Source organism: Bombina bombina, chromosome 1 (assembly GCF_027579735.1).
Source record: "Bombina bombina isolate aBomBom1 chromosome 1, aBomBom1.pri, whole genome shotgun sequence".
Taxonomy (NCBI): domain Eukaryota; kingdom Metazoa; phylum Chordata; class Amphibia; order Anura; family Bombinatoridae; genus Bombina; species Bombina bombina.
Genome location: NC_069499.1, coordinates 1,380,067,234 through 1,380,092,250, shown reverse-complemented (window position 1 = coordinate 1,380,092,250; position 25,017 = coordinate 1,380,067,234). Strand labels below are relative to the sequence as shown.

The 25,017-nt window shown below is 38.6% G+C and overlaps 1 protein-coding gene across 3 annotated transcripts in view; it reads left to right on the top strand.

The window, feature by feature from the left end:
• Positions 1-25,017, top strand: part of SEMA4A (semaphorin 4A) — a 339,742-nt gene that overhangs the window by 235,992 nt on the left and 78,733 nt on the right. For all 3 annotated transcript variants that reach the window (XM_053704470.1, XM_053704471.1, XM_053704469.1), the window contains exons 10-11: positions 3,478-3,628; positions 18,574-18,763. In XM_053704470.1, the coding sequence (XP_053560445.1) occupies positions 3,478-3,628; positions 18,574-18,763 (341 nt within the window). The remainder of the gene's footprint in view (positions 1-3,477; positions 3,629-18,573; positions 18,764-25,017) is intronic.

Below are 25,017 nucleotides of genomic sequence, written 5' to 3'. Positions count from 1 at the left end.
CTCTGAAACAGGACCTTCTGATCCAGGGTCCCTTCAAACATCAAAATCTAATTTCTCTGAAGCTGACTGCTTGGAAATTGAACGCTTGATTTTATCAAAACGTGGTTTTTCTGAGTCAGTTATTGATACCTTAATACAGGCTAGGAAGCCTGTTACCAGAAAGATTTACCATAAGATATGGCGCAAATACTTATATTGGTGCGAATCCAAGAGTTACTCATGGAGTAAGGTTAGGATTCCGAGGATATTGTCTTTTCTACAAGAAGGTTTAGAAAAGGGTTTATCCGCTAGTTCCTTAAAGGGACAGATTTCAGCTCTGTCCATTCTTTTACACAAACGTCTGTCAGAAGTTCCGGACGTTCAAGCTTTTTGTCAGGCTTTAGCTAGGATCAAGCCTGTGTTTAAAACTGTTGCTCCACCATGGAGTTTGAACTTAGTTCTTAATGTTTTACAGGGGGTTCCGTTTGAACCCCTTCATTCCATTGATATCAAGTTGTTATCTTGGAAAGTTCTGTTTTTAATGGCGATTTCCTCGGCTCGAAGAGTCTCTGAGTTATCTGCCTTACATTGTGATTCTCCTTATCTGATTTTTCATTCAGACAAGGTAGTTCTGCGTACTAAACCTGGGTTCCTACCTAAGGTGGTCACTAACAGGAATATCAATCAAGAGATTGTGGTTCCATCTTTGTGTCCTAATCCTTCTTCGAAAAAGGAACGTCTGCTACACAATCTAGATGTAGTCCGTGCCCTGAAATTTTATGTACAGGCAACTAAGGATTTTCGACAAACGTCTTCCCTGTTTGTCGTTTATTCTGGTCAGAGGAGAGGTCAAAAAGCTTCGGCTACCTCTCTCTCCTTTTGGCTTCGTAGCATAATACGGTTAGCCTATGAGACTGCTGGACAGCAGCCTCCTGAAAGAATTACAGCACATTCTACTAGAGCTGTGGCTTCCACTTGGGCCTTTAAGAATGAGGCTTCTGTTGAACAGATTTGCAAGGCTGCAACTTGGTCTTCTCTTCATACTTTTTCCAAATTTTACAAATTTGACACTTTTGCTTCTTCGGAGGCTGTTTTTGGGAGAAAGGTTCTTCAGGCAGTGGTTCCTTCCGTATAAAGAGCCTGCCTGTCCCTCCCGTCATCCGTGTACTTTAGCTTTGGTATTGGTATCCCATAAGTAATGGATGATCCGTGGACTGGATACACTTAACAAGAGAAAACATAATTTATGCTTACCTGATAAATTTATTTCTCTTGTAGTGTATCCAGTCCACGGCCCGCCCTGTCACTTTAAGGCAGGTAATTTTTCCATTAAACTACAGTCACCACTGCACCCTATGGTTTTCCTTTCTCTGCATGTTTTCGGTCGAATGACTGGTAATGGCAGTTAGGGGAGGAGCTATATAGCAGCTCTGCTGGGTGAATCCTCTTGCACTTCCTGTTGGGGAGGAGTTAATATCCCATAAGTAATGGATGATCCGTGGACTGGATACACTACAAGAGAAATAAATTTATCAGGTAAGCATAAATTATGTTTTTTCCTCCTGCCCTGCTGTTTGCCTTTCTTCTCTTAAAGGGACAGTCATCACCAGAATTGTTGTTTAAAATGATAGATATTCCCTTTATTACCCATTCCCCAGTTTTGCTTAACTAACACTGTTATATTAAGGGGAAAGTCTAGTCCGAAATAAACTTTCATTATTCAGATAGAAAAATGTAATTTCAAACAGTTTTCCAATTTACTTTTATCACCAATTTTGCTTTGTTTTCTTGGTAATCTTAGGTGAAAGCTAAATCTAGGAGGTTCATATGCTAATTTCTAAGCCCTTGAGGGGCGCATCTTCTTTTGCATTTTGACAGTTTTTCACCACTAGAGGGTGTTAAATCATGTGTGTCATATAGATAACACTGTGCTCACGCACGTGGAGTTCAGGTGAGCCAGCTCTGATTGGCTAAAATGGATGTCTGTCAAAAAAACTGTAATAAGGGGGCAGTTTGCAGAGGCTTAGATACAGGGTAATCACAGAGGTAAAAAGTTTATTTATATAACTGTGTTGGTTATGCAAAACTAGGGAATGGGTAATACAGGGATTATCTATCTTTTTAAGCAATAAAAATTCTGGTGTAGACTGTCCCTTTAATACAATTTTTTACCTCGGTGATTACCTTGTATCTAAGCCTCTGCAAACTGCTCCCTTATTTCAGCTCTTTTGACAGACTTGCATTTTAGCCAATCACTGCTTACTCCTAGGTAACCTCACGTGCGTGAGCTCTATGTTATCTATAAGACACACATGAACCAACGCCCTCTAGTGGTGAAAAACTGTCAAATTGCATTGACATAAGAGGCGGCCTTTAAGGTCTAAGAAATTAGCATATGAGCCTCCTAGGTTTAGCTTTCAGCTAAGAATACCAAGAGAACAAAGCAAAATTGGTGATAAAAGTAAATTGGAAAGTTGTTTAAAATGACATCCTATCTAAATCATGAAAGTTTATTTTGGACCTGACTGTCACTAAAATACATTAATGAAGTATGTCCCTACCCTACATTTTGAAAGTGTAGGCACTGAGTGTCAGAGGAACGTTAGGACTGGAGTTACATTTCTGACCTTAGTGCTACGGTAACAGCACAGCATATAATTATGTGCATTTAAATTGTAAGTGAAACTCATATGAACTTGGTTAATGTGAGGCAAACCTTTTTAACACACAAATCTGTGATTTATGCTGATAGATCTATTTTAATGTTGTTTTTACTTTTAAATAAAGGGAAATACATGCTAAACAGAAATATGTATTCAAAGCAAAAATGAACCTTAGAATAATATATAGATGTATTTTTTACAATTGTATTAGTTGTATAGATATTGAAGATATAAGAGTAATGCTTAAGTTTCTATAAAGTAATATTTAACCCCTTAGGGTACGTAGCTGGTCTTTCTATGGGGGTTGCATTATTAATAGTTGTTCCCAGTGGCCAGCAGGAGGTGGGGAAGAGTATAATAGCGCTATTATAATCAAGAAAACCCTTAATGACCAGCTATGTACAGGGTACATTGTGTTTGTTAAGGGGTTAAGTTTTCCCCTTATCTATTTTTCCTATTCAGGACAATTAGACACAGAAATTAAACGTGTATTAAAAATAGATTGTGAAAACACAGCCTTGTTTGCACAGTTTATATTTACTGCCTGTTTTATATCTGTTCCTAATGGTCCTTGGCAGGAAAGATAGATAAGGGTAAAACTTAAGTTTAACATAGCACTGTCCATTGCATTATTGAAACTTAGTGAAGTTTAGAAAACCAACAACTTTCAGAGTGAAGTTAACAAAAAAGAGGACACAAAATAATAATATTGCAAAGTTTTTAACTACACATAATTGATACTGTTTAATGTCCCTTTAATGATTGGGTCAAATGATCACATGCATATAAATAACTGTCAGTTACGGACTGTTTTTTCTCCCTTTTTCATGATTAGGCAGGGGAGGGGCTTTAGCAGCTCTGCAGTCTGTGCCTATAAGCTAACAGATATTGAAAAGGTCTTCAATGGGAACTACAAGGAGCAGAACAAAGAGAGTTCTCGATGGACCACTTACACAGGCACCGTGTCCAGTCCACGCCCTGGGAGTGTGAGTACACGAAATTAGTTTGTACTGTGTCTTGTGCTATAAAAAGTATAGCTGTAGATTGATTCCTTCTGAGAACATCTTCTAAAAACTATTTAGGAAAAAAACAAAACAAGCAGAAGTACATTTTAGAAACCACTAAAATGGACCATAGTTTTTGTTTGCAAAGACAACTCGTGTAGTTACCAAGAAGATAAATGTTTACTCCATAGATCAAGTCCATTGGGCCCAGCCGTGTCATCAGTTGAAATTTACCGAGGTACAGAACACCACTATTTATATGTACAGATCTAGAAACTGGTGCCATTCTTTATTTAATTGTGAGATAAAATTGTTGACTTTTTATGAGTGGACGTAGCAGAGACACTTTAATGCAATACAGAGGTGTAACTAGAAACCACAGGACCCAGGTGAACGAATCTAAGATTACAATTGTGAATCAGATTACATGTCTGGAAAAGGGTGTACCCTGTGCCCACAGTCTGTGAGATGGTCTGACCCCCTATTACTGTATATAGTGACACTGTTTAACCCACCAGTACTGTATATAGTGAGTTAGTAACACAGTCTGTAGTTTGCTGTTTAGATGGCTGGCCTGACCCTACCCGCCCCAGCACTATATATAGTGACCACAGTAGTCTGTGACATGGTCCAGCCCCCCGTACTGTATATAGTGGTACTGTATAGTGACACTGTTTACCCCCCGCCCCCCCCCCCATGCTGTAGTAACAAGGTCTGTAATTAGCTGGTTCCACAAACATATACACACACACATACATGCATAAATACACACACAGTCACTTACATAGATACATACACACACACACATAAACACCAATGGGTAAAACAGAAACACTAACCCCTGTAGTCAGAGACACTAGTGAAGCATCACGTCACACTCACATGATATCAGTGCAGGCAGCGGCAGATCGATGTTGATTTTTTTTCACCTGAAGCTGCCCCCCCAGCAGCCTCTGCACCCCGGTAGTTCCGCCCCTGATGCAATATAAATAAAATGCACAAAATAAATATAACTATTCTTATGTTCTCACTGACTAGACATTCACGTATAAACTTTCTTTGTCACATGACACACACAATTATTGGTTTATCCCTTTGTGGGATGGTAAAAAGAATTTCCTGTAATAACACTTGAAATTCAGGCATTGATCACAGAGAAGTGCTACTGACTTGTCTTCCAAATTAGAACTAATTTCTTAATTGTTGATATTGACCTGGCAGCTTTAAATACATTCTTGTAAACTAAGAAGGGCAAACAGTACCATAAATATATATACGTGCAATAAAATCTTTGGTTATATATCCATTCGCCAGTAGACAGTAAATACATAACCAGTCCTTTTAGGGGGTATGTTTCTGCTACCAGAGATGATTTAAAATATTCAATAAAAAAAAAATTCTAAGCAGGACACATAGGACCAGATTACAAGTGGCCCGCTATTTCTTTTTCCGCTCACGAGCAACAACCACTTAAAGTTAACTTTTAATGTGGGCAGGTCAGCGCTTATTACAAGTTGATAGTAAACTGTTTGCAAGCGAGCGAAACCCGATGCACACCAACTTCAGGACTTCGGATATTGCAACCACATTAACTTCCTCTCCCCATAGACTTTAATGGAGCGCACTAAAAAAAGCCTAATACTTATTGTTCTGGCACTAAGCTGACACTGCGTTAGACCTTCAGCACTAAGTCTAAAGTAGTTATGAATATTTTACATTCCAATGTTCTTCACATAGAAGAAAATGTTCTTTTTATTTTTAAATATATATTTCTATATATAGGATTACTTTTTGTAAAATATATATCTATATATTTATATATACATGAAATAGGAGCGCACTCTCCGGGTCTTAATTTCATATCATTTAATCAAGTGACGTTTCGGGGTTGTTAGCCCTATCCTCAGACCATTACAATGGTCTGAGGACGGGGCTAACAACCCCGAAACGTCACTTGATTAAATGATATGAAATTAAGACCCGGAGAGTGCGCTCCTATTTCATGTATGTACATTTGTTCACCCCGGGCACCTGTGTTTACTGAGAGTGTGTGCAGTGCCCTACGGACATTTATTATATATTTATATAGGTATAGATAGAAATATCTATTTTAAAATACAGAGCATATTTTCTTCTATGTGAAGTGAATTGGAATGTTAAATATTTACAGTAAAGACTCATTAAAAATTATTAAAATATTACAATTGTTTAAAAATAATTTTTCAACTTTTAAGGTATTTGACTGGAAAATGCTTCAAAGTGTATACATAAGTATATATATATATATATATATATATATATATATATATATATACGTGTGTGTTTTTATTTGTGTATATATATATTTATATATATATATATATATACAGTATATACCAGTGGCGTGCGTTGAGTTCAGAGGCAGGTGAGGCGCTGGCTATGATACGCCCGAGTAGCACATATATGTAGGTAGCTATATAGGTAGGCTATAGGTAACTTAAATTAGATTATAAAGGCAAATGCTGTTCTACTATTTATACTCTTTCAACACAAAACAAAAAATAGATATCAGTAATTAAAGGGACATAAAACCCCAAAAAATACTTTCATGATTCATATAGAGAAAAAGCAGCAATGCACTACTGGGAACTAGCTGAATGAATTGGGAGAGAAAAACCAGTAATGTGAGTCTGAGGTATATATGTGAAGTCACCAATCAGCAGCTCCTGAGTTTACCTAGGTATCCATTTAAACAAAGGATATCAAGAGAATAAAAACAAATGAGATAATATAAGTAAATTGGAAAGTTGTTTAAAATCACAAGACCCATCTGATTTATTAAAGAAAAAAAAATGTGTTTTATGTCACTTTAACCCCTTAATGACCACAGCACTTTTCCATTTTCTGTCCGTTTGGGACCAAGGCTATTTTTACATTTCTGCGGTGTTTGTGTTTAGCTGTAATTTTCCCCTTACTCATTTACTGTACCCACACATATTATATACCATATACCTCGCCATTAAATGGACTTTCAAAATATACCATTATTTTCATCATATCTTATAATTTACTATATAATTTACTATAAAAATTTTTATAAAATATGAGGAAAAAATGGAAAAAAACACACTTTTTTTAACTTTGACCCCCAAAATCTTTTATACATCTACAACCACCAAAAAAAAACATATGCTAAATAGTTTCTAAATTTTGTCCTGAGTTTAGAAATACCCAATGTTTACATGTTCTTTGCTTTTTTTGCAAGTTATAGGGCTATAAATACAAGTAGCACTTTGCTATTTCCAAACCACTTTTTTTCAAAATTAGCGCTAGTTACATTAGAACACTGATATCTTTCAGGAATCCCTGAATATCCATTGACATGTATATATTTTTTTTTAGAAGACAACCCAAAGTATTGATCTAGGCCCATTTTGGTATATTTCATGCCACCATTTCACCGCCAAATGCGATCAAATAAAAAAAAATTGTTCACTTTTTCACAATTTTTTTCACAAACTTTAGGTTTCTCACTGAAATTATTTACAAAAAACTTATGCAATTATAGCATACATGGTTGTAAATGCTTCTCTGGGATCCCCTTTGTTAATAAATAGCAGACATATATGGCTTTGGTTTTGCTTTTTACTAATTAGAAGGCTGCTAAATGCGACTGCGCACCACACGTGTATTATGCCCAGCAGTGAAGGGCTTAATTAGGGAGCATGTAGGGAGCTTCTATGGTTAATTTTAGCTTCAGTGTAGTGTAGTAGACAACCCCAAGTATTGATCTAGGCCCATTTTGGTATATTTCATGCCACCATTTCACCACCAAATGCGATCAAATAAAAAAAAACGCAAAATTTTTCCCAATTTTAGGTTTCTCACTGAAATTATTTACAAACAGCATGTGCAATTATGGCACAAATAGTTGTAAATGCTTCTCTGGGATCCCCTTTGTTCAGAAATAGCAGACATATATGACTTTGGCGTTGCTTTTTGGTAATTAGAAGGCCGCTAAGTGCTGCTGCGCATCACACGTGTATTATGGCTAGCAGTGAAGGGGTTAATTAGGTAGTTTGTAGGGAGCTTGCAGGGTTAATTTTAGCTTTAGTGTAGAGATCAGCCTCCCACCTGACACATCAGACCCCCTGATCCCTCCCAAACAGCTCCCTTCCCTCCCCCACCCCACAATTGTCCCCGCCATCTTAAGTACTGGCAGAAAGTCTGCCAGTACTAAAATAAACGTTTTTTTTAAAAAAAAATAAAAAAAATCTTTAGCATATTTACATATGCTACTTTGTAGGATCCCCCCTTAGCCCCCAACCTCCCTGATCCCCCCCAAAACAGCTCTCTAACCCCCCCTCTGCCTTATTGGGGGCCATCTTGGGTACTGGCAGCTGTCTGCCAGTACCCAGTTTACAATATATTTTCTCTTTTTTATTTTATTTTTTATGTTTTTCTGTAGTGTAGCTTCCCCACGACCAACCCCTACCCCCACCCCCTCCCAGATCCCTTAGATTACTTTTTTGGGGCATTTATTCCCCCTCTTCCTCCCACTTACATAGTGTAGTGTAAGCGGTTCCCAACCGATCCCTCCCCGTGCACGCGCCCGCCCGCTGCCCCCCGTGCACGCGCGCGTGTCTGTGCGCGCCCCTGACTTTCCCGCCCCCCTCAGAAACCATCGATGGCCGCCCACCCGCCTCCCACTGCAGCTCCCACCCACCAACGATTGCGGCCATCGATGTCCGGTGTAGAGAGGGCCACAGAGTGGCTCTCTCTGCACCGGAGGGGTACAAATTGTTATTGCAGGATGCCTCAATATTGAGACATCCTGCAATAACCGGAAAGCAGCTGGAAGCGATGAGGATCGCTTCCAGCTGCTTTCCAAACCGAGGACGTACGCCATACGTCCTCAGGCGTTAACTGTTTTTTTTCTGAGGACGTATGGCGTACGTCCTCGGTCATTAAGGGGTTAAGTATTCAATGCATAAGAATAAATGTTTTCAAAGCATTTACACAAGACAGTTATTTTGCTAGTATGATTTGCATTGTTTTGTAGTCCAGAAACATATTCCTTAAAAAGCATTTTGGGAATGTTTATCTTATTTCCATTTTTGTCATCAGTTAGGAACAAATATACCTGAGCTATTGCACTGATTAAGTAATCAGTAAGAAAGTAGGCAGTAGTACATTGCAATTTTTAATATACACATTTAATGAGGCTTTAAATAAAAGGGACAAAAATTAGCATTAGAAAATGATTTAATGTGTTGGAGGGAGCATTTTCTCATTGCACTCCCTTTTTCCTTTCCTGGCAGAGGGCTTAAACGCATAGATAAATTCAACTCCAGAGCAATGCACTGGTGAGTAAAACATGGTTGGTGATTGGTGGCTACGCACTTATGCCACCCCTGATTGGCTCATGTATTGTGATTAGCTCAAGACCAGTAGTGCATTGTCACTCTGGTGCTGACTTTAACTATGTGTTTAATCCTATTTCAGGGCTTAAACTCATGGAAAATGGCAAACAACTGTGCAACAATTAAATACTCTTATATAGTTCATATTGCAGATTTATGTCCATTTTAAATTATATGAAAGTGTTAAATGTTTATTTAAAGGGACATTAATCACTAAATAAATGCTAGATAGAGTGATGCATTCAAGAAAAAATAATTCCGTGAATAACACATAGATGTACTTTTTAAAGTTCCATTAGCTGTTTTAATAGTTACAAAATAAGTTTAAAGTTTTAATGTCTATAAAACAATAGGAGCTGCCATGTTGTAACTTAGATCACCTTCGCTGCTGTGGCCAATTAGGGACAGTTATAAATAGGTCAATAGAGTGTGCAGCCAATGGCTGTGTGGAATATAACAGTGCTCTGCCCTTCCATTTTTTACAGGAACTGAAAAGTTCACAATTTAAAATAAATAAATAAATGTAATTACATGAAAGGGGACAAAATAAACAATGAAATTATATTGCAAGTTTATAATAAAAAACCAAAGCCATTCTGTTCAATGAGATAATTTGACGAAACAATACTTCAGGATTTAAAAGCAATAAGCTCAGTTGTGAGAAATAAAAATATGAGGATTTTCACTTGTATATAAAAAATATTTACTATTCACTTTTTGCTTTTATTGTGAGTGATAAAAGGAGAAATGTCCTACTTATAATTCAGTAAAGTCTATTTGGAATGGTCATGGGTGGTGGAGCAGAAAGATAAATGTATTTTTTTTATTTTTAATAACTGTCCCAGACTCCCCACTGATAATTATGCATACTTTAGTGTACCTGGTGGAAGTGGTGAACTGCTGCTCTGAGTATCCACCTCCTCTAGTCAGAAGCCAAATGGAGCTGTATTGTAAGCACTGTCAGTGTCTGAGGGAAAGCAGTGTGCTGGGCTTACACAGTCTACTCTCTTGGTGACACCGTGAACCTTGACCACGCCAATGCCCCACGGGGTATTTCCGGAAAACTAAAAGCGGCAAGAAGTCTACTAATGGAAGGAGGAAGTAAAACCTAGGGACCAACTAAGTCTGGATAACCTCACTGTGACCTGACACTGCTAGCGAACTAGTCAGCACTGCTCTATCACACTCACTGGGCTATAAGTTGCAGAGACATGTTAGACAATGTTTGTGATTCTGAAAATGTATTTCCTGCAGCCCGCCCGAAACATAAATGAGCTAGCAGTTTCGGGCGGGCTGCAGGAAATACATTTTAAGAATCACAAACATTGTCTAACATGTCTCTGCAACTTATAGCCCAGTGAGTGTGCTAGACCAGTGCTGACTACTAGTTCGCTAGCAGTGTCAGGGAAGGCAAAGGAGGACTGTCTTAAATTTAGTAGTGACTGTGAATGTGAACCACACACCTGCCATACAAACAAAGTAACTCATGCCACTCTGCTATGCCCTCTCGCCTCTAGCTTGCACTGACTCAGATAGCCCAGATCTTGGCTGTCAAGTGTCAAATTAGGGGGCTGGAATTTAATGCTGCTAACATGCTGCCTGCCAGTCAGTGCAATCTGCCTGCTTGTCTGCCGGGCAGCAGGTTTAATAAAAAAAATTCATACAACCTTGAGGAGGATCGCTGTTAAATTCCTTTTGGCCACTTAGGCAAGGAAGACAGCTGGCGGCTGTAGGCACGGGGATAACCTGACAAGCAAGCAACTTCTCTTGTACAAGTCATCAGGGGAATATCTGCTCCCACCACCCAGCTATAGAATACAGAGTTGCCAGTCCCCGACTCCCCAGGCAAGAAGGTCACACATCACACACTGGTACACGCTCTGCTCTCCCACATCTGAGCCTCAAGTGTCCCTTCTTTTAGGACTTGCAGGGATAAAAAGAGCTTACATCTGCTAGAAGGAAATGCCTAAGAAGCTTTGCAAGTGGTACCGACGAGATTATTCCCACGTACAGTGCTGCAGATAGCCATGTTCTCACACCCTGACACTACTCTACTATCATTTGGAATTAGAGGAGCAGATGAGAGTAAGTTACAAGTTCCAGTCCAGCCAGTGTAATAAATAGCTTGCACAATGGGAAAAATATTTTATACTGGACTGGAACTTGTAACCTACTCTCATCTGCTCCTCTGATTCCAAATGATAGATTGCGGTTTTGGTTGTAGAACACAAGCTGCTGAAGCTGCAAAGGAAACCACATAAGTAATATTTTCTCCTCAGTTACTTACCATTATGTAGAATGTAACTGTAGGCAGAGTAGAATGAGAGCTCAAGTGTCTCGGCAGAGTAGCAGTCAGAATCAGATGATCGCAACGCGCAACTCTTCAAGTCAGACAATCTCAGATCTCAGGAGGCAGACATAGTCTCTTCTCTCTCTTCACGCTTCCCGCCAGGCAGTTCCTCGCTGTTTCTTTCTGATGCTCCCATGCGCATTGCACAGGGAGCCAATCAGCGATGGTCACGTTCTTCTGGTGCTGTCAATCACCAGGAGAACATGACCGTCTCTGATTGGCTCGAGGCAGCATAAGGGATGCCTCCTATTGGTCTGTATTTTGCTTTGGGTGGCTTTAAGGTTGTTTTACAATCAGTGGGTGGCGCTGCTGCTATCAAAGAAATGTATCCATGTTTCGCTATGGAGAGATGCAGTCCTGTATGATGCCTCTCCATAGCGTTACATGTTTACATTTTTTTTTAAATTAAAATTAATTAAATTCAACTCTGGCCCCATATGGCAGGGGAGGCAGTGCCTCCCCTGCCTCCTATGACTGCACGTCCCTGGTATATACATATACACAATACCAATTCTGAAAAAGTTGGGACACTATGGGAAATGCAAAAAAATAACTGAAAGAGTCATTTGAAAATTCAATTCACCCTGTACTATATTGAAAACACACTCGCCTAGATTTCGACTTTTGCGCTAAACAGGGTGTGAAAATAACGCCAAAAAATTGTTATTTCACTCTCCATAGCACTGCCATTACGAGTTACTGAAAAGCCTCCTTGTGCTGTGCGTTATGGTGTGTTAAGATCCGTACCACACAAAAGCCAAGGGCTGAGTTTACGTGCTCTTGCATGCTTTCCCCCATAGACATCAATGGGGAGAAAGTGTTAGAAAAAAACCTAACACCTGAAGTGCGGAATGGAGATCTCTGTAAACGCAACCCCATTGATGTCAATGGGGAAAAGAAAGTTATATTTAAACCTAACACCCTAACATAAACCCCTAGTCTAAACACCCCTATTCCGCTGCTCCCCATCGGCCACACTAAATAAAGTTATTAACCCATAATCCTCCGCTCCCCGACATCACTGCCACTAATAAAAGCTATTAACCCCTAATCCTCCACTCCCCGAATCGCCACCACTAAAAAAAATGAATTAATCCCTAATCCGCCGCTCGCCGACACCTAAATAAAAGCTATTTACTCCTAATCCGCCACTCTCCGACATCGCTGCAACTAATAAAAGCTATTAACCCCTAATCCTCCGCTCCTCGACATTGCCGCCACTAAATAAAGTTATTAACCCCTAATCTGCCGCTCCCCGACATCGCCGCCACTAAATAAATTTATTAACCCCTAATCCGCCGCTCCCCGACATCGCCAACACCTAAATAAACCTTTTAACCCCTAAACTGCTGCCCCATCGCAAAACACTAAATTAAACTATTACCCCCTAACTTTAAATTAAAAGTTACAATATAACTGTCTTTAAATAAATAAAAACTTACGTGTGAAATTAAAAAAAAACTAACATTAAACTATAAATTAACCTAACATTACTATTCTAATAAAATAAAAATATCTAATTACAAATTTAAAAAAACCTAACACTACGAAAAATTTAAAAAAATCTAGCATTAGCAAAAATAATAAACACTAAGATTACAAAAATAATAAACATAATTATCAAAAATAAAACCAATTACACCTAATTTAATAGCCCTATAAAAATAAAAAAGCCCCCCAAAATAAAAACACCCCCTAACCTACAATAAACTACCAATAGCCCTTAAAATGGACTTTTGTAGTGCATTGCCCTAAGTTAAACAGTTCTTTTACCTGTAAAAAAATACAAAGTCCCCCCAACAGTAAAACCCACCACCCAATCAACCCCCTAAAATAAAAATCCTAACTCTAAAAAAACCCCTAAACTACCCATTGCCCCTAAATGGGAATTTGTATGGGCATTGCCATTAAAAGAGCATTCAGCTCTTTTACAATTTGCCCAAAGCCCTAATCTGAAAAAAAAACACCCCAAAAAATAAAAAAAATACCTAACACTAACCCCAGAATATGTACTCACAGTTCCTAAAGTCAGGACATACATCTCCATCCAGGCAGCGAGAAGTCTTCATCCAGGCAGCGACATCTTCATTCATCGCAGGGGCGTCTTCTATCTTCCTCCCAGCGGCTCGGAGCGGAGCCATCCTGGACCGGCGATGACATCCTGCGCGTAGCATCCTCTTCATACGGTCACCGCCGTACACTGAAGTTGAATGCAAGGTACCCATTTCAAAATGGCGTACCTTGCAATCCTATTGGCTGATTTGATTCAGCCTATAGGATTTCAGTAGCTCTCATCCTATTGTCAGCCCCGCGATGGATGAAGACTTCTCACCACCTGGGGTTTGGGCAAATTGTAAAAGAGCTGAATGCCTTTTTAAGGGCAGTGAAAAAGAGCTGAATGCCATTTTAAGCGCACTGCCCATACAAATCGGTAGCTTCTGGTTTTTTTAGAGTTAGGTTTTTTATTTTGGGGGCTTGGTTGGGTGGTGGGTTTTACTGTTGGGGGGACTTTGTATTTTTTTTACAGGTAAAAGAGCTGTTTAACTTAGGGCAATGCCCTACAAAAGGCCCTTTTAAGGGCTATTGGTAGTTTATTGTAGGCTAGGGGGTGTTTTTATTTGGGGGGGGGCTTTTTTATTTTTATAGGGCTATTAGATTAGGTGTAATTATTTTTTTTGATAATTTTGTTTATTATTTTTTGTGATCTTAGTGTTTTTTATTTTTCATAATTTTTTGTGGTTTTTTTGTAATGTTAGATTTTTTGATTTTTTTTGTAGGATTAGTTTTTTTTTTAAATTTGTAATTTAGGATCTTTAATTGGTAGCTTCTTTTTTTTATTAGAATAGTAATGTTCGGTTAATTTATAGCTTAATGTTAGGTTTATTTTTATTTCACAGATAAGTTGTTATTTATTTAAATATAGTTTTAATTTAAAGTTAGGGGGGTGTTAGGTTTAGGGGTTAATAGTTTAATTAAGTGTTTTGCAATGTGGGGGGCGGTGGTTTATGGGTTAAAAGGTTTATTTAGTGAAGGCGATGTGGGAGGCCGGTGATTTATGGGTTAATAGGTTTATTTAGTGGTGGCGATGTGGGAGGCCGGAGGTTTATGGGTTAATAGCTATATTTTAGTGTCAGCGATGTCGGGGAGCGGCGGTTTAGGGGTTAATACGTTTTAAATAGTGTTTGAGATGCGGGAGGGTGGCGATTTAGGGGTTAATAGGTAGTTTATGGGTGTTAATGTACTTTGTAACATTTTAGTTATGGATTTTGCAAAACAAAAATGTTTCACAGAACTCATAACTACTGCTCTCTGATGGTGGTATGGATTTTGTCTGTATTAGCTGTAACACAAGCATTTTAGCCTGAAAGCACAACCTGTAATACCGGCGCTATGAAAATCCCGCACTCAAACGTCATTTTTTTGAGTGCGGAATGGACGTTGCGTTACAGGCAATTAATGGTGCCCTGATGAAGCCAATTTGGTGAAACGATCGTAAGCAAATTTCCTTTCAAAATTCCTGGAGCAAGTGTTATCCACATATCCTTTTACCTTTACCTTACTTTACTTTATTGGGTCTGTTTTTTGCATGGTAGTATTAGCAGTTTAGTGTTGGTGTTCCAGAATCTCTCTGGCTGCTCAGCTGTTCAGTTTGGCGGTTGTATACTGCTAGCTTTTCAGCGTAAGTAGTAGAGCCTTACTTTACAGCCCCTCTCCTTGCTTAATGGATTGTGAGCACGGTTTAAATCTAGACCTGTTTTTATATGCCTATAAAGAGTGAAGATTGAGCAGTGCTTAATTACAAGCAGGAACGATACCAGGATTACATTTGTTTTTTGTCACTATTTCCTTTATCACAACTGGGAGAAAAGGACATTAACAAAAGACTTTTTGTTTCTCTTGGGACTTATCAACACAGCATTCAGGAAAACAACACTTCAGTGTGGTAAACTGTTTATGGACATTTTATTTGGAACACTTATTATTATTTACAGGGTTCTTTTTGTTTAATTCCTAAATTCACTGCAATATATAAAATGTATTGTATGTAAATTCACATGCACTATTTATTTTATTTTATAGTGCAATAAACCAATTACTTTGACACTAGTATCATGTGTGTTGATGTTTTACTCCACCAGTATGGATGGTCATAGCAATATATGGCCATTGTTTGTCTCTATTTAAGGTTTGAGGCAAGAGTGCTTTTTTTCTAGTACTTTTCATTTTCTTTTTTTTATTTAATAATTAATGGTGCCCTCACTGACACACCCCATACTATGCCAGATACTTGCTTTTGGACTTGATGCTGATAACAGCTTGGATGGTCCTTTACCTCTTTAGCCCGGAGAACACGACGGCTGTTCTTTCCAAAAATGATTTGAAATGTTGACTAGTCGGTCCACAAAACATCTCTGTCCATCTCAGATGAGACTGAGCCCAGAGAAGTCAGCGGCGCTTCTGGACAGTGTTGATGATGTATTGCTTCTGCTTTGCATAGTTAAGCCTTAACTTGCATCTGTGGATGCAGTAGTGAATGGTGTTGACTGACAAAGGTTTACCAAAGTATTCCGGAGCCCATGTCAGGATATCCATTACAGACTCATTATGGTTTTTGAGACAGTGACATCTGAGGGATCAGAGATCACTCACATTCAGAAGTGGTTTTCGGCCTTGCCCTTTACGCACATTTTACGAGATTTGACTGGATTCCTTATATTGTGTACTGCAGAAGGTGAAATGTCCAAAATCCTTCCTAATTTATTTGTCTTTGGGGAATATTGTTATCAAAGTGTTGGTTTATTTGCTGTTGGCAGATTGGCGAGCATCGACCCATCCTTGCTCTTGAAGGACTAGATCTTTTTTGGGGGCTCCATATATACTATGATTACACAATTGCCTCACCTGTTTTACATCATCTTCTTATTTCAACTTGTCACATCAATATTATTCCTAAATTGCCCCGTCCCAGTTTTTTTGGAACGTGTTGCAGTCATCAGATTTGAAATGAGTGTGTATTTTCAAAAATACATTAAATTCACAAAGTAAAACATAAAATAATGTGTTAATAATGTGTTTTCAATATAGTACAAGATAAATTGATTTTCAAATGACTCTTTTTCTTAGTTGTTTTGCATTTTCCATAATGTCCCAACTTTTTCAGAATTGGGGTTGTATGTATATACAGTGAAATAATAAAATCCCTAAAACCCCTTATGAAGGGAGGGGGGGGGTTAAAACTATCCCCACAGTTCCCCCTCCAATAAACCTTTGTACAAGGAGGTGGGCAGTGCCTTATGCTAATGTTATAAACATTGTAAAGAAAGAGAAAGAAAAGCATAAACTGGCACACTTGTTGTGGGGTAGTAAACAATTAAGTGTTGTGTGTGGATGGGTGATTAAAACATAGCTTTTAATAATTGTATATAAAATAAAAATGGACTATGCCATCAATAAAAAGTACTTAAAGAAGCATTAAAATACTTAAAAAGTGTCAGCAATAGACACATTCACTCCTCTTATCATCAATACAGCAGTCAGTCTGTATCGAGAGAGACTAACAATAGTAATAGGTAAGGATATTTCCCCTCACATAGACTAGCAGAAAGCTGTCTAACAGTATTAGGAGTAACTGTTTTCAAAGGTCTAAGCGGATAATCGATAATATGGTCACTTATGGGCAGTTTTATACATGTGTAACAGCTCCACCTAATGGTCAGATCATTGTTATCCACTGCTAGAGAATATTGATACTAGTCTCCTATACTGCTGCATAGTTTTCTACTCAAGCTTTGTTGTGCCTGAACTATAATTTTTTTTAAATGTTTGTTTCTATGCCCATCAAAGGGGAAAATAAAAGATTTAAATAAAAAATCGTCAAATATAGCAGCTTTAGTGAAATGTTTTTCAAATGTGTAAAATTTATCAGAATGCAACAAATAATGTTCTATTTCTGACAGCAATTAGCAAGCAGATTGATTTTATGTATTGCTGACCCCTATGAGCAAATCAAAAGTAATTTAGCTCTGCGTACTTCAGGTAAACAAAGTGCCACTTAAAGATCACATTTTCCATTTCACAAATCATACTGTATATCTTCGTTAATGTAAGTCCATCTACAGGCCTGCCATTGCAAGTATGGTAGTTGTTAACTGAGCTCCCAGGAACACCTGGGCTTGGACTATCAGTGCTATTTATTTTTAGGTGCTATGCTATGTCCAGCTTATATGTGCTATCAGGCTGCAAAACCAAGATCTAGTGCATAACTACATCTGATAACAGAATCCAAGCACAGGTGTTCCTGGGACCTCAGTTACCAACTACCATACCCCCCCAATGGTAGATTGGACTTGCACTAACAAACATAGATGATTTGTGTCACTTAAAACTACATAGTTTCCCTGAAGTACACAGAGCTAAATTACTTTTGATTTGTTCCATATCGGTAATATCAGCAACATCTGTAAGTTTCTGACTGATACAGATTTATTTCAGAAATTCCGAATATCGGCCCTGATAATCGGGCACTCCAATAATCGGTCGACCCCTAGTAACATTGAATGAGTCTGACTTAAAACTTGATTCCCTCATACTATTTATATTAGATTTTCCATAATTCATATCATCTTTCAGTCCTGTGCGTGTAAATGTCTACCAAATGATTATTGTTTCTCCTCAGAAAATATTATTTATGAGATGTTTTATCCAGCTATGTGGATAAACTATTTATCTATGCAAGCTTGTGTCATCTATAGTGCATGGAGAAACAAGCATAACAATGGAAGGGACATTTGTAAATATTAAATAATGAGAATACAGAAGAGTCAAAATCAGTTCTGCTGGCGATATTATTTCATTTTAACACTGATGCTTTGGGATCTGGAGAACCAGCTACTACTTGCAATACTCACATGTTTAATTAGTTGGAATTAATACAAATCAAATGTGACATATTTGGTCTTTAGCTAGTAAACAACCATCTGATGTATTTGACATTTCATTTGGTTGAATCTGAAAGCAAGTGCAATTAGTGCCCCTAAAACTGTACGTACTTGCAAAACCAAGGGGTTAGAAGAAAGAATAATTACACAGTTCAAAATGAGTCAGTTTATTGTAAAGATGGTGCTTATTTCTGTGTAGCTTTAGCTTTTCTTACTCTCATTTCCCTTTTTTTTAAGTGCTCAGTGGGTTCATCCTCAGATAAGGATCTGACCTTCATGAAGGATCATTTCCTGATGGACCAGAAAGTCACTTCGGTTGGTGGTCATCCATTGCTGATTAAAGAGAACGTCCAGTATACTAGGATAGCTATTGCTACAACTCAAGCTGTCTCAAGACTTAACTACACCGTGATGTTCCTTGGAACAGGTATGGTACACCACTGGTTTAACCCATAAACAATAATGTATGATAAAGATCGTGCCCATATCAGACTGTATAGTAATGTTACCACTTTCCAAATACGAACATGCATCATCTGAGTACCAACTGAATGTCTTAAATAAAATGGAATTTAATTTGCCTCTATATTTTATAATACTGGGTTACATTCTTCAGATGTCTACACATTTTTTTTTTTTTAAAGTTTTTATTGAGGTTGAGCGAAAACAATACAACGTATATGAGACATCATATCCTTGCAACAAACATAAATGGTACATATCAATTTAACAACTTCTGCACAGATAGAAAGATAAAATTGTCCAAATGAATAATCTTATAGAAAAAAAAAACTGGAACCTCTTTTTCTTTTCATAGACTAAAATTAGCAATTTGAGTGGTCACATTAGGACCTATAAGCTTAGAGTAGTTTAGTAATTAGTGTTTTAAATGATAGCAGTAATGAAAATATCATTTTGCGGTGTAAATAGTATGGTAAGTTATGTAAGTATATTGCGCTAGATACCCGAGCAATCCTGTTACGCTAGGTATGGAGGACAAGGTCAACTTTATATTGTACTGCAAGGGTTATACGTAAAAAAAACTATAGTTGGGGTGCGGCATAGAAAAGATAAGTCGCGTAGTTAGCCCTCCTAGAGTAGGAGGTTTATTATGGAGGGGGGGGGGGGGGAGGTGGTAAGGTGAATATGATAAGTAAGATAAATAGCTTAGGAACTAAGAGGCTCATTATGGGTTGGAGGAAGGGTAGTTAAATAAATGTGATAGGTAGCAAGTACTAAGTAGACAGGCTTTAGTGTTACAGGGCAACATAGTCATACATACAGGGAGTGCAGAATTATTAGGCAAATGAGTATTTTGACCACATCATCCTCTTTATGTATGTTGTCTTACTCCAAGCTGTATAGGCTCGAAAGCCTACTACCAATTAAGCATATTAGGTGATGTGCATCTCTCTAATGAGAAGGGGTGTGGTCTAATGACATCAACACCCTATATCAGGTGTGCATAATTATTAGGCAACTTCCTTTCCTTTGGCAAAATGGGTCAAAAGAAGGACTTGACAGGCTCAGAAAAGTCAAAAATAGTGAGATATCTTGCAGAGGGATGCAGCACTCTTAAAATTGCAAAGCTTCTGAAGCGTGATCATCGAACAATCAAGCGTTTCATTCAAAATAGTCAACAGGGTCGCAAGAAGCGTGTGGAAAAACCAAGGCGCAAAATAACTGCCCATGAACTGAGAAAAGTCAAGCGTGCAACTGCCAAGATGCCACTTGCCACCAGTTTGGCCATATTTCAGAGCTGCAACATCACTGGAGTGCCCAAAAGCACAAGGTGTGCAATACTCAGAGACATGGCCAAGGTAAGAAAGGCTGAAAGACGACCACTACTGAACAAGACACACAAGCTGAAACGTCAAGACTGGGCCAAGAAATATCTCAAGACTGATTTTCCTAAGGTTTTATGGACTGATGAAATGAGAGTGAGTCTTGATGGGCCAGATGGATGGGCCCGTGGCTGGATTGGTAAAGGGCAGAGAGCTCCAGTCCGATTCAGACGCCAGCAAGGTGGAGGTGGAGTACTGGTTTGGGCTGGTATCATCAAAGATGAGCTTGTGGGGCCTTTTCGGGTTGAGGATGGAGTCAAGCTCAACTCCCAGTCCTACTGCCAGTTTCTGGAAGACACCTTCTTCAAGCAGTGGTACAGGAAGAAGTCTGCATCCTTCAAGAAAAACATGATTTTCATGCAGGACAATGCTCCATCACACGCGTCCAAGTACTCCACAGCATGGCTGGCAAGAAAGGGTATAAAAGAAGAAAATCTAATGACATGGCCTCCTTGTTCACCTGATCTGAACCCCATTGAGAACCTGTGGTCCATCATCAAATGTGAGATTTACAAGGAGGGAAAACAGTACACCTCTCTGAACAGTGTCTGGGAGGCTGTGGTTGCTGCTGCATGCAATGTTGATGGTGAACAGATCAAAACACTGACAGAATCCATGGATGGCAGGCTTTTGAGTGTCCTTGCAAAGAAAGGTGGCTATATTGGTCCCTGATTTGTTTTTGTTTTGTTTTTGAATGTCAGAAATGTATATTTGTGAATGTTGAGATGTTATATTGGTTTCACTGGTAAAAATAAATAATTGAAATGGGTATATATTTGTTTTTTGTTAAGTTGCCTAATAATTATGCACAGTAATAGTCACCTGCACACACAGATATCCCCCTAAAATAGCTAAAACTAAAAACTACTTCCAAAAATATTCAGCTTTGATATTAATGAGTTTTGTGGGTTCATTGAGAACATGGTTGTTGTTCAATAATAAAATTAATCCTCAAAAATACAACTTGCCTAATAATTCTGCACTCCCTGTATATTCTCATGAACATATTGGTTAACAAGGGAAAAATAACAGTGGACTGGATACATATCAGACTAATGGTATATCTGGCATAATAGAGCCTAATTCTGTGACTTACGAAACTTACACGATGTATGTAGCTCAATCAAGATGCAGTGTACAATAAGATACTGAGTAATAGCAGCCAAGCAGAACCAGCAATGGCCACCACATCATGTTAAGAATATTGCAAATTATGTCTCTCATCAAGAGCTCAGAATAACCAGCATTGCTAAGTGGGCACTGGGTCCATGCAAATGTGTAGAAGAGCGATGAGTTGAATACCTAATAAAAACACAATCTGTATGAATAGGTGTTAATAATGGAGCATCATCATTATGGGAAGAGGACCAAGGAAAGTATATGCTGTAAAGCAACTGTATTGCTGGACATTGTGTGTGTTAGGCAGCTGCCTCGGCCGCAGGCAACACCTTTGCTATAGATGAATAAGTCACAGCAGTCATAGTAGTGAAAAATGGGAATAGCTTCCCTGGTTTCCCCCAAAAAGAAAGTAGGTGGTCTATTAAAATGTCAAGTAAGGCGAAAACTTTGTTTTCAGACCTACAGCAAGATGTTTTACTTCAACTAAATTGTACTAGACACTAGTAAGGGTTGTGGAAAGGTATGGGGAATCCTAACCATCAATATCAGTAAGTGTTATGTGTTATTGCTAACATCCATGAATAAAATAAAGCTGGAAAAACATTTAACATTAAGGTCATGACTATTTAAAAAAAACAGACAATGACACCTGTATATCATAAGACTACAAAAAAGCAGGTGACTATATAACTGCAAACAGTTTATATACTGAGACAAATTGCAAGCACTCATTAATACAAAAAACAAAAAACGTCCCATGTGTTTTAAGCTCAGCTATTCAGGAAACTTAGCTCAATTCCCAAACTATATAGGGACGAAACTGAGCAACAGCTGTACCCTAGAGTGCTCTGTTGTAACTTGGTTCCGTAGCACGTCTACTGTAGGTATCTGACTGCTCTGCAGGGCTCATCTTAACTTCAGAACAAACACTCTGGGCGGCCAGTAAAAACATTTGTATGTCCAAGAATAAAATAGAATAATACAGCAACAGTGTATGAGTTATAACTTTTGAATAGGGTTAACTGCCCCAGACACCAAAAACTTGCCAACCAACCAATAAAATCAAAAGAAGACAAATTTCTACAGGAAACTTAGCCAATGCCTGATTTAATGTTAACTTGTGCTACAATCAATGGAAGTCCGCAATGCTGAGTGCCCCCGGGCAGGCCATCCTGCAGTGATAGTATTAAATGTAAGAGGCCAAAGCAAAGTGAATCACATGTCTGAAGCTTATCCATACCGACATATGGGCAAATCTCCTGTACGCTCATGGTAGCAGAACGGACCTTCAATAGTGCAGTACTTCTCCTGCCTAATAAAAGATTGCATTTTGTCTCTGACCTCTCTATTTCCCCTCCATGATCCTGTAGCCCATCGTATGCAGTCGCGTCTGTTGTAGTCCCCTTTCACTGCTGAGCTGGGTTGTTGGCTAATGCCTGCGATGTAGTCGTACCCTGCCCGAGTTCGAATTGAGCAGTTCCAATCATTTCCCTGACCATCAGTCCGACCTTAGGCTTCAAAATAGGAGCGGCCCCTGAAGTTGTCGGTGTAGTACTCTGTGCTCCCACATCTGCAGCTCCTCCCAAGCTGCCATCATGCTTCTCTTGAGATTCGAGAAATGATTGTGCAGCAGGCTGTGTATCGACTCCAGAAAAGTATAGCTTAAGAGCTCCATTATATTTATATTTTGTTTCGTCAAATTCCATACAAGCCCACCGCCCAAGTGGGTAAAAGAGGTGATCGTGGCAGGATGTTCTCAATAATTAGGTCAGCACAGGATCCTGATAATGGCCGCTCTACGGAGCATCTACAAAAGGGCCTCACTTAATAAGCGTTATCTCGCTAGCTGCAAATGTATTCTAGACTCCAGGCTTCTTGTGTAGGTTCCTTGGTACTCTGGTTACCCTGTTATTTAGAAGCTGGGCTGATCAGATCGGTCAATGTTAGGTTTAAAAGTAGGAATTGATCAGAGCTGTATAAGCATGCGACCTCTCCGTTTCAGCGTTGGCTCCGCCCCCCCGTCTACACATTTTTTAATGCCTGTTAACCACATATATGGAAACTAAGGCCTAGATTTAGAGTTGGGCGGTAGCCGTCAAAACCAGCGTTAGAGGCTCCTAACGCTGATTTTTACCGCCCTCTGGTATTTGGAGTCAGTCATTAAAGGGTCTAACGCTCACTTTCCAGCCGCGACTTTTCCATACCGCAGATCCCCTTACGTTAATTGCGTATCCTATCTTTTCAATGGGATCTTTTTAATGCTGGTATTTAGAGTCGTGGCTGAAGTGAGCGTTAGAAATCTAACGACAAAACTCCAGCCGCAGAAAAAAGTCAGTGGTTAAGAGCTTTCTGGGCTAACGCCGGTTCATAAAGCTCTTAACTACTGTGCTCTAAAGTACACTAACACCCATAAACTACCTATGTACCTCTAAACCGAGGTCCCCCACATCGCCGTCACTATATTTAAATTTTTTAACCCCTAATCTGCCGCTCCGTACACTGCCGCCAACTACGTTATCCCTATGTACCCCTAATCTGCTGCCCCTAACACCGCCGACCCCTATATTATATTTATTAACCCCTAATCTGCCCCCCACAACGTCGCCTCCACCTGCCTACACTTATTAACCCCTAATCTGCAGACCGGACCGCGCCGCTATTATAATAAAGTTATTAACCCCTAATCCGCCTCACTCCCGCCTCAATAACCCTATAATAAATAGTATTAACCACTAATCTGCCCTCCCTAACATCGCCGACACCTAACTTCAAGCATTAACCCCTAATCTGCCGACCGGAGCTCACCGCTATTCTAATAAATTTTTTAACCCCTAAAGCTAATTCTAACCCTAACACCCCCCTAACTTAAATATAATTTAAATCTAACAAAATAAATTAACTATTATTAAATAAATTATTCCTATTTAAAGCTAAATACTTACCTGTAAAATAAACCCTAATATAGCTACAATATAAATTATAATTATAATGTAGCTATTTTAGGATTTATATTTATTTTACAGGTAAATTTGTAATTATTTTAACCAGGTACAATAGCTATTAAATAGTTAAGAACTATGTAATAGTTACCTAGTTAAAATAATTACAAAATTACCTGTAAAATAAATCCTAACCTAAGTTACAATTAAACCTAACACTACACTATCAATAAATTAATTAAATAAAATACCTACAATTATCTACAATTAAACCTAACACTACATTATCAATAAATTAATTAAATACAATACCTACAAATAACTACAATTAAATAAACTAACTAAAGTACAAAAAATAAAAAAGAACTAAGTTACAAAAAATAAAAAAATATTTACAAACATTAGAAAAATATTACAACAATTTTAAACTAATTACACCTACTCTAAGCCCCCTAATAAAATAACAAAGCCCCCCAAAATAAAAAAAATGCCCTACCCTATTCTAAATTAAAAAAGTTCAAAGCTCTTTTACCTTACCAGCCCTGAAAAGGACCTTTTGTGTGGCATGCCCCAAAGAATTCAGCTCTTTTGCCTGTAAAAAAACCCATACAATACCCCCCCCAACATTAAAACCCACCACCCACATACCCCTAATCTAACCCAAACCCCCCTTAAATAAACCTAACACTAAGCCCCTGAAGATCTTCCAGGTGTCAGCGATAGCGGGGGGCGGCAGAATAGGGGTTAATAAGTGTAAGGTTAGGGGTGTTTAGACTCGG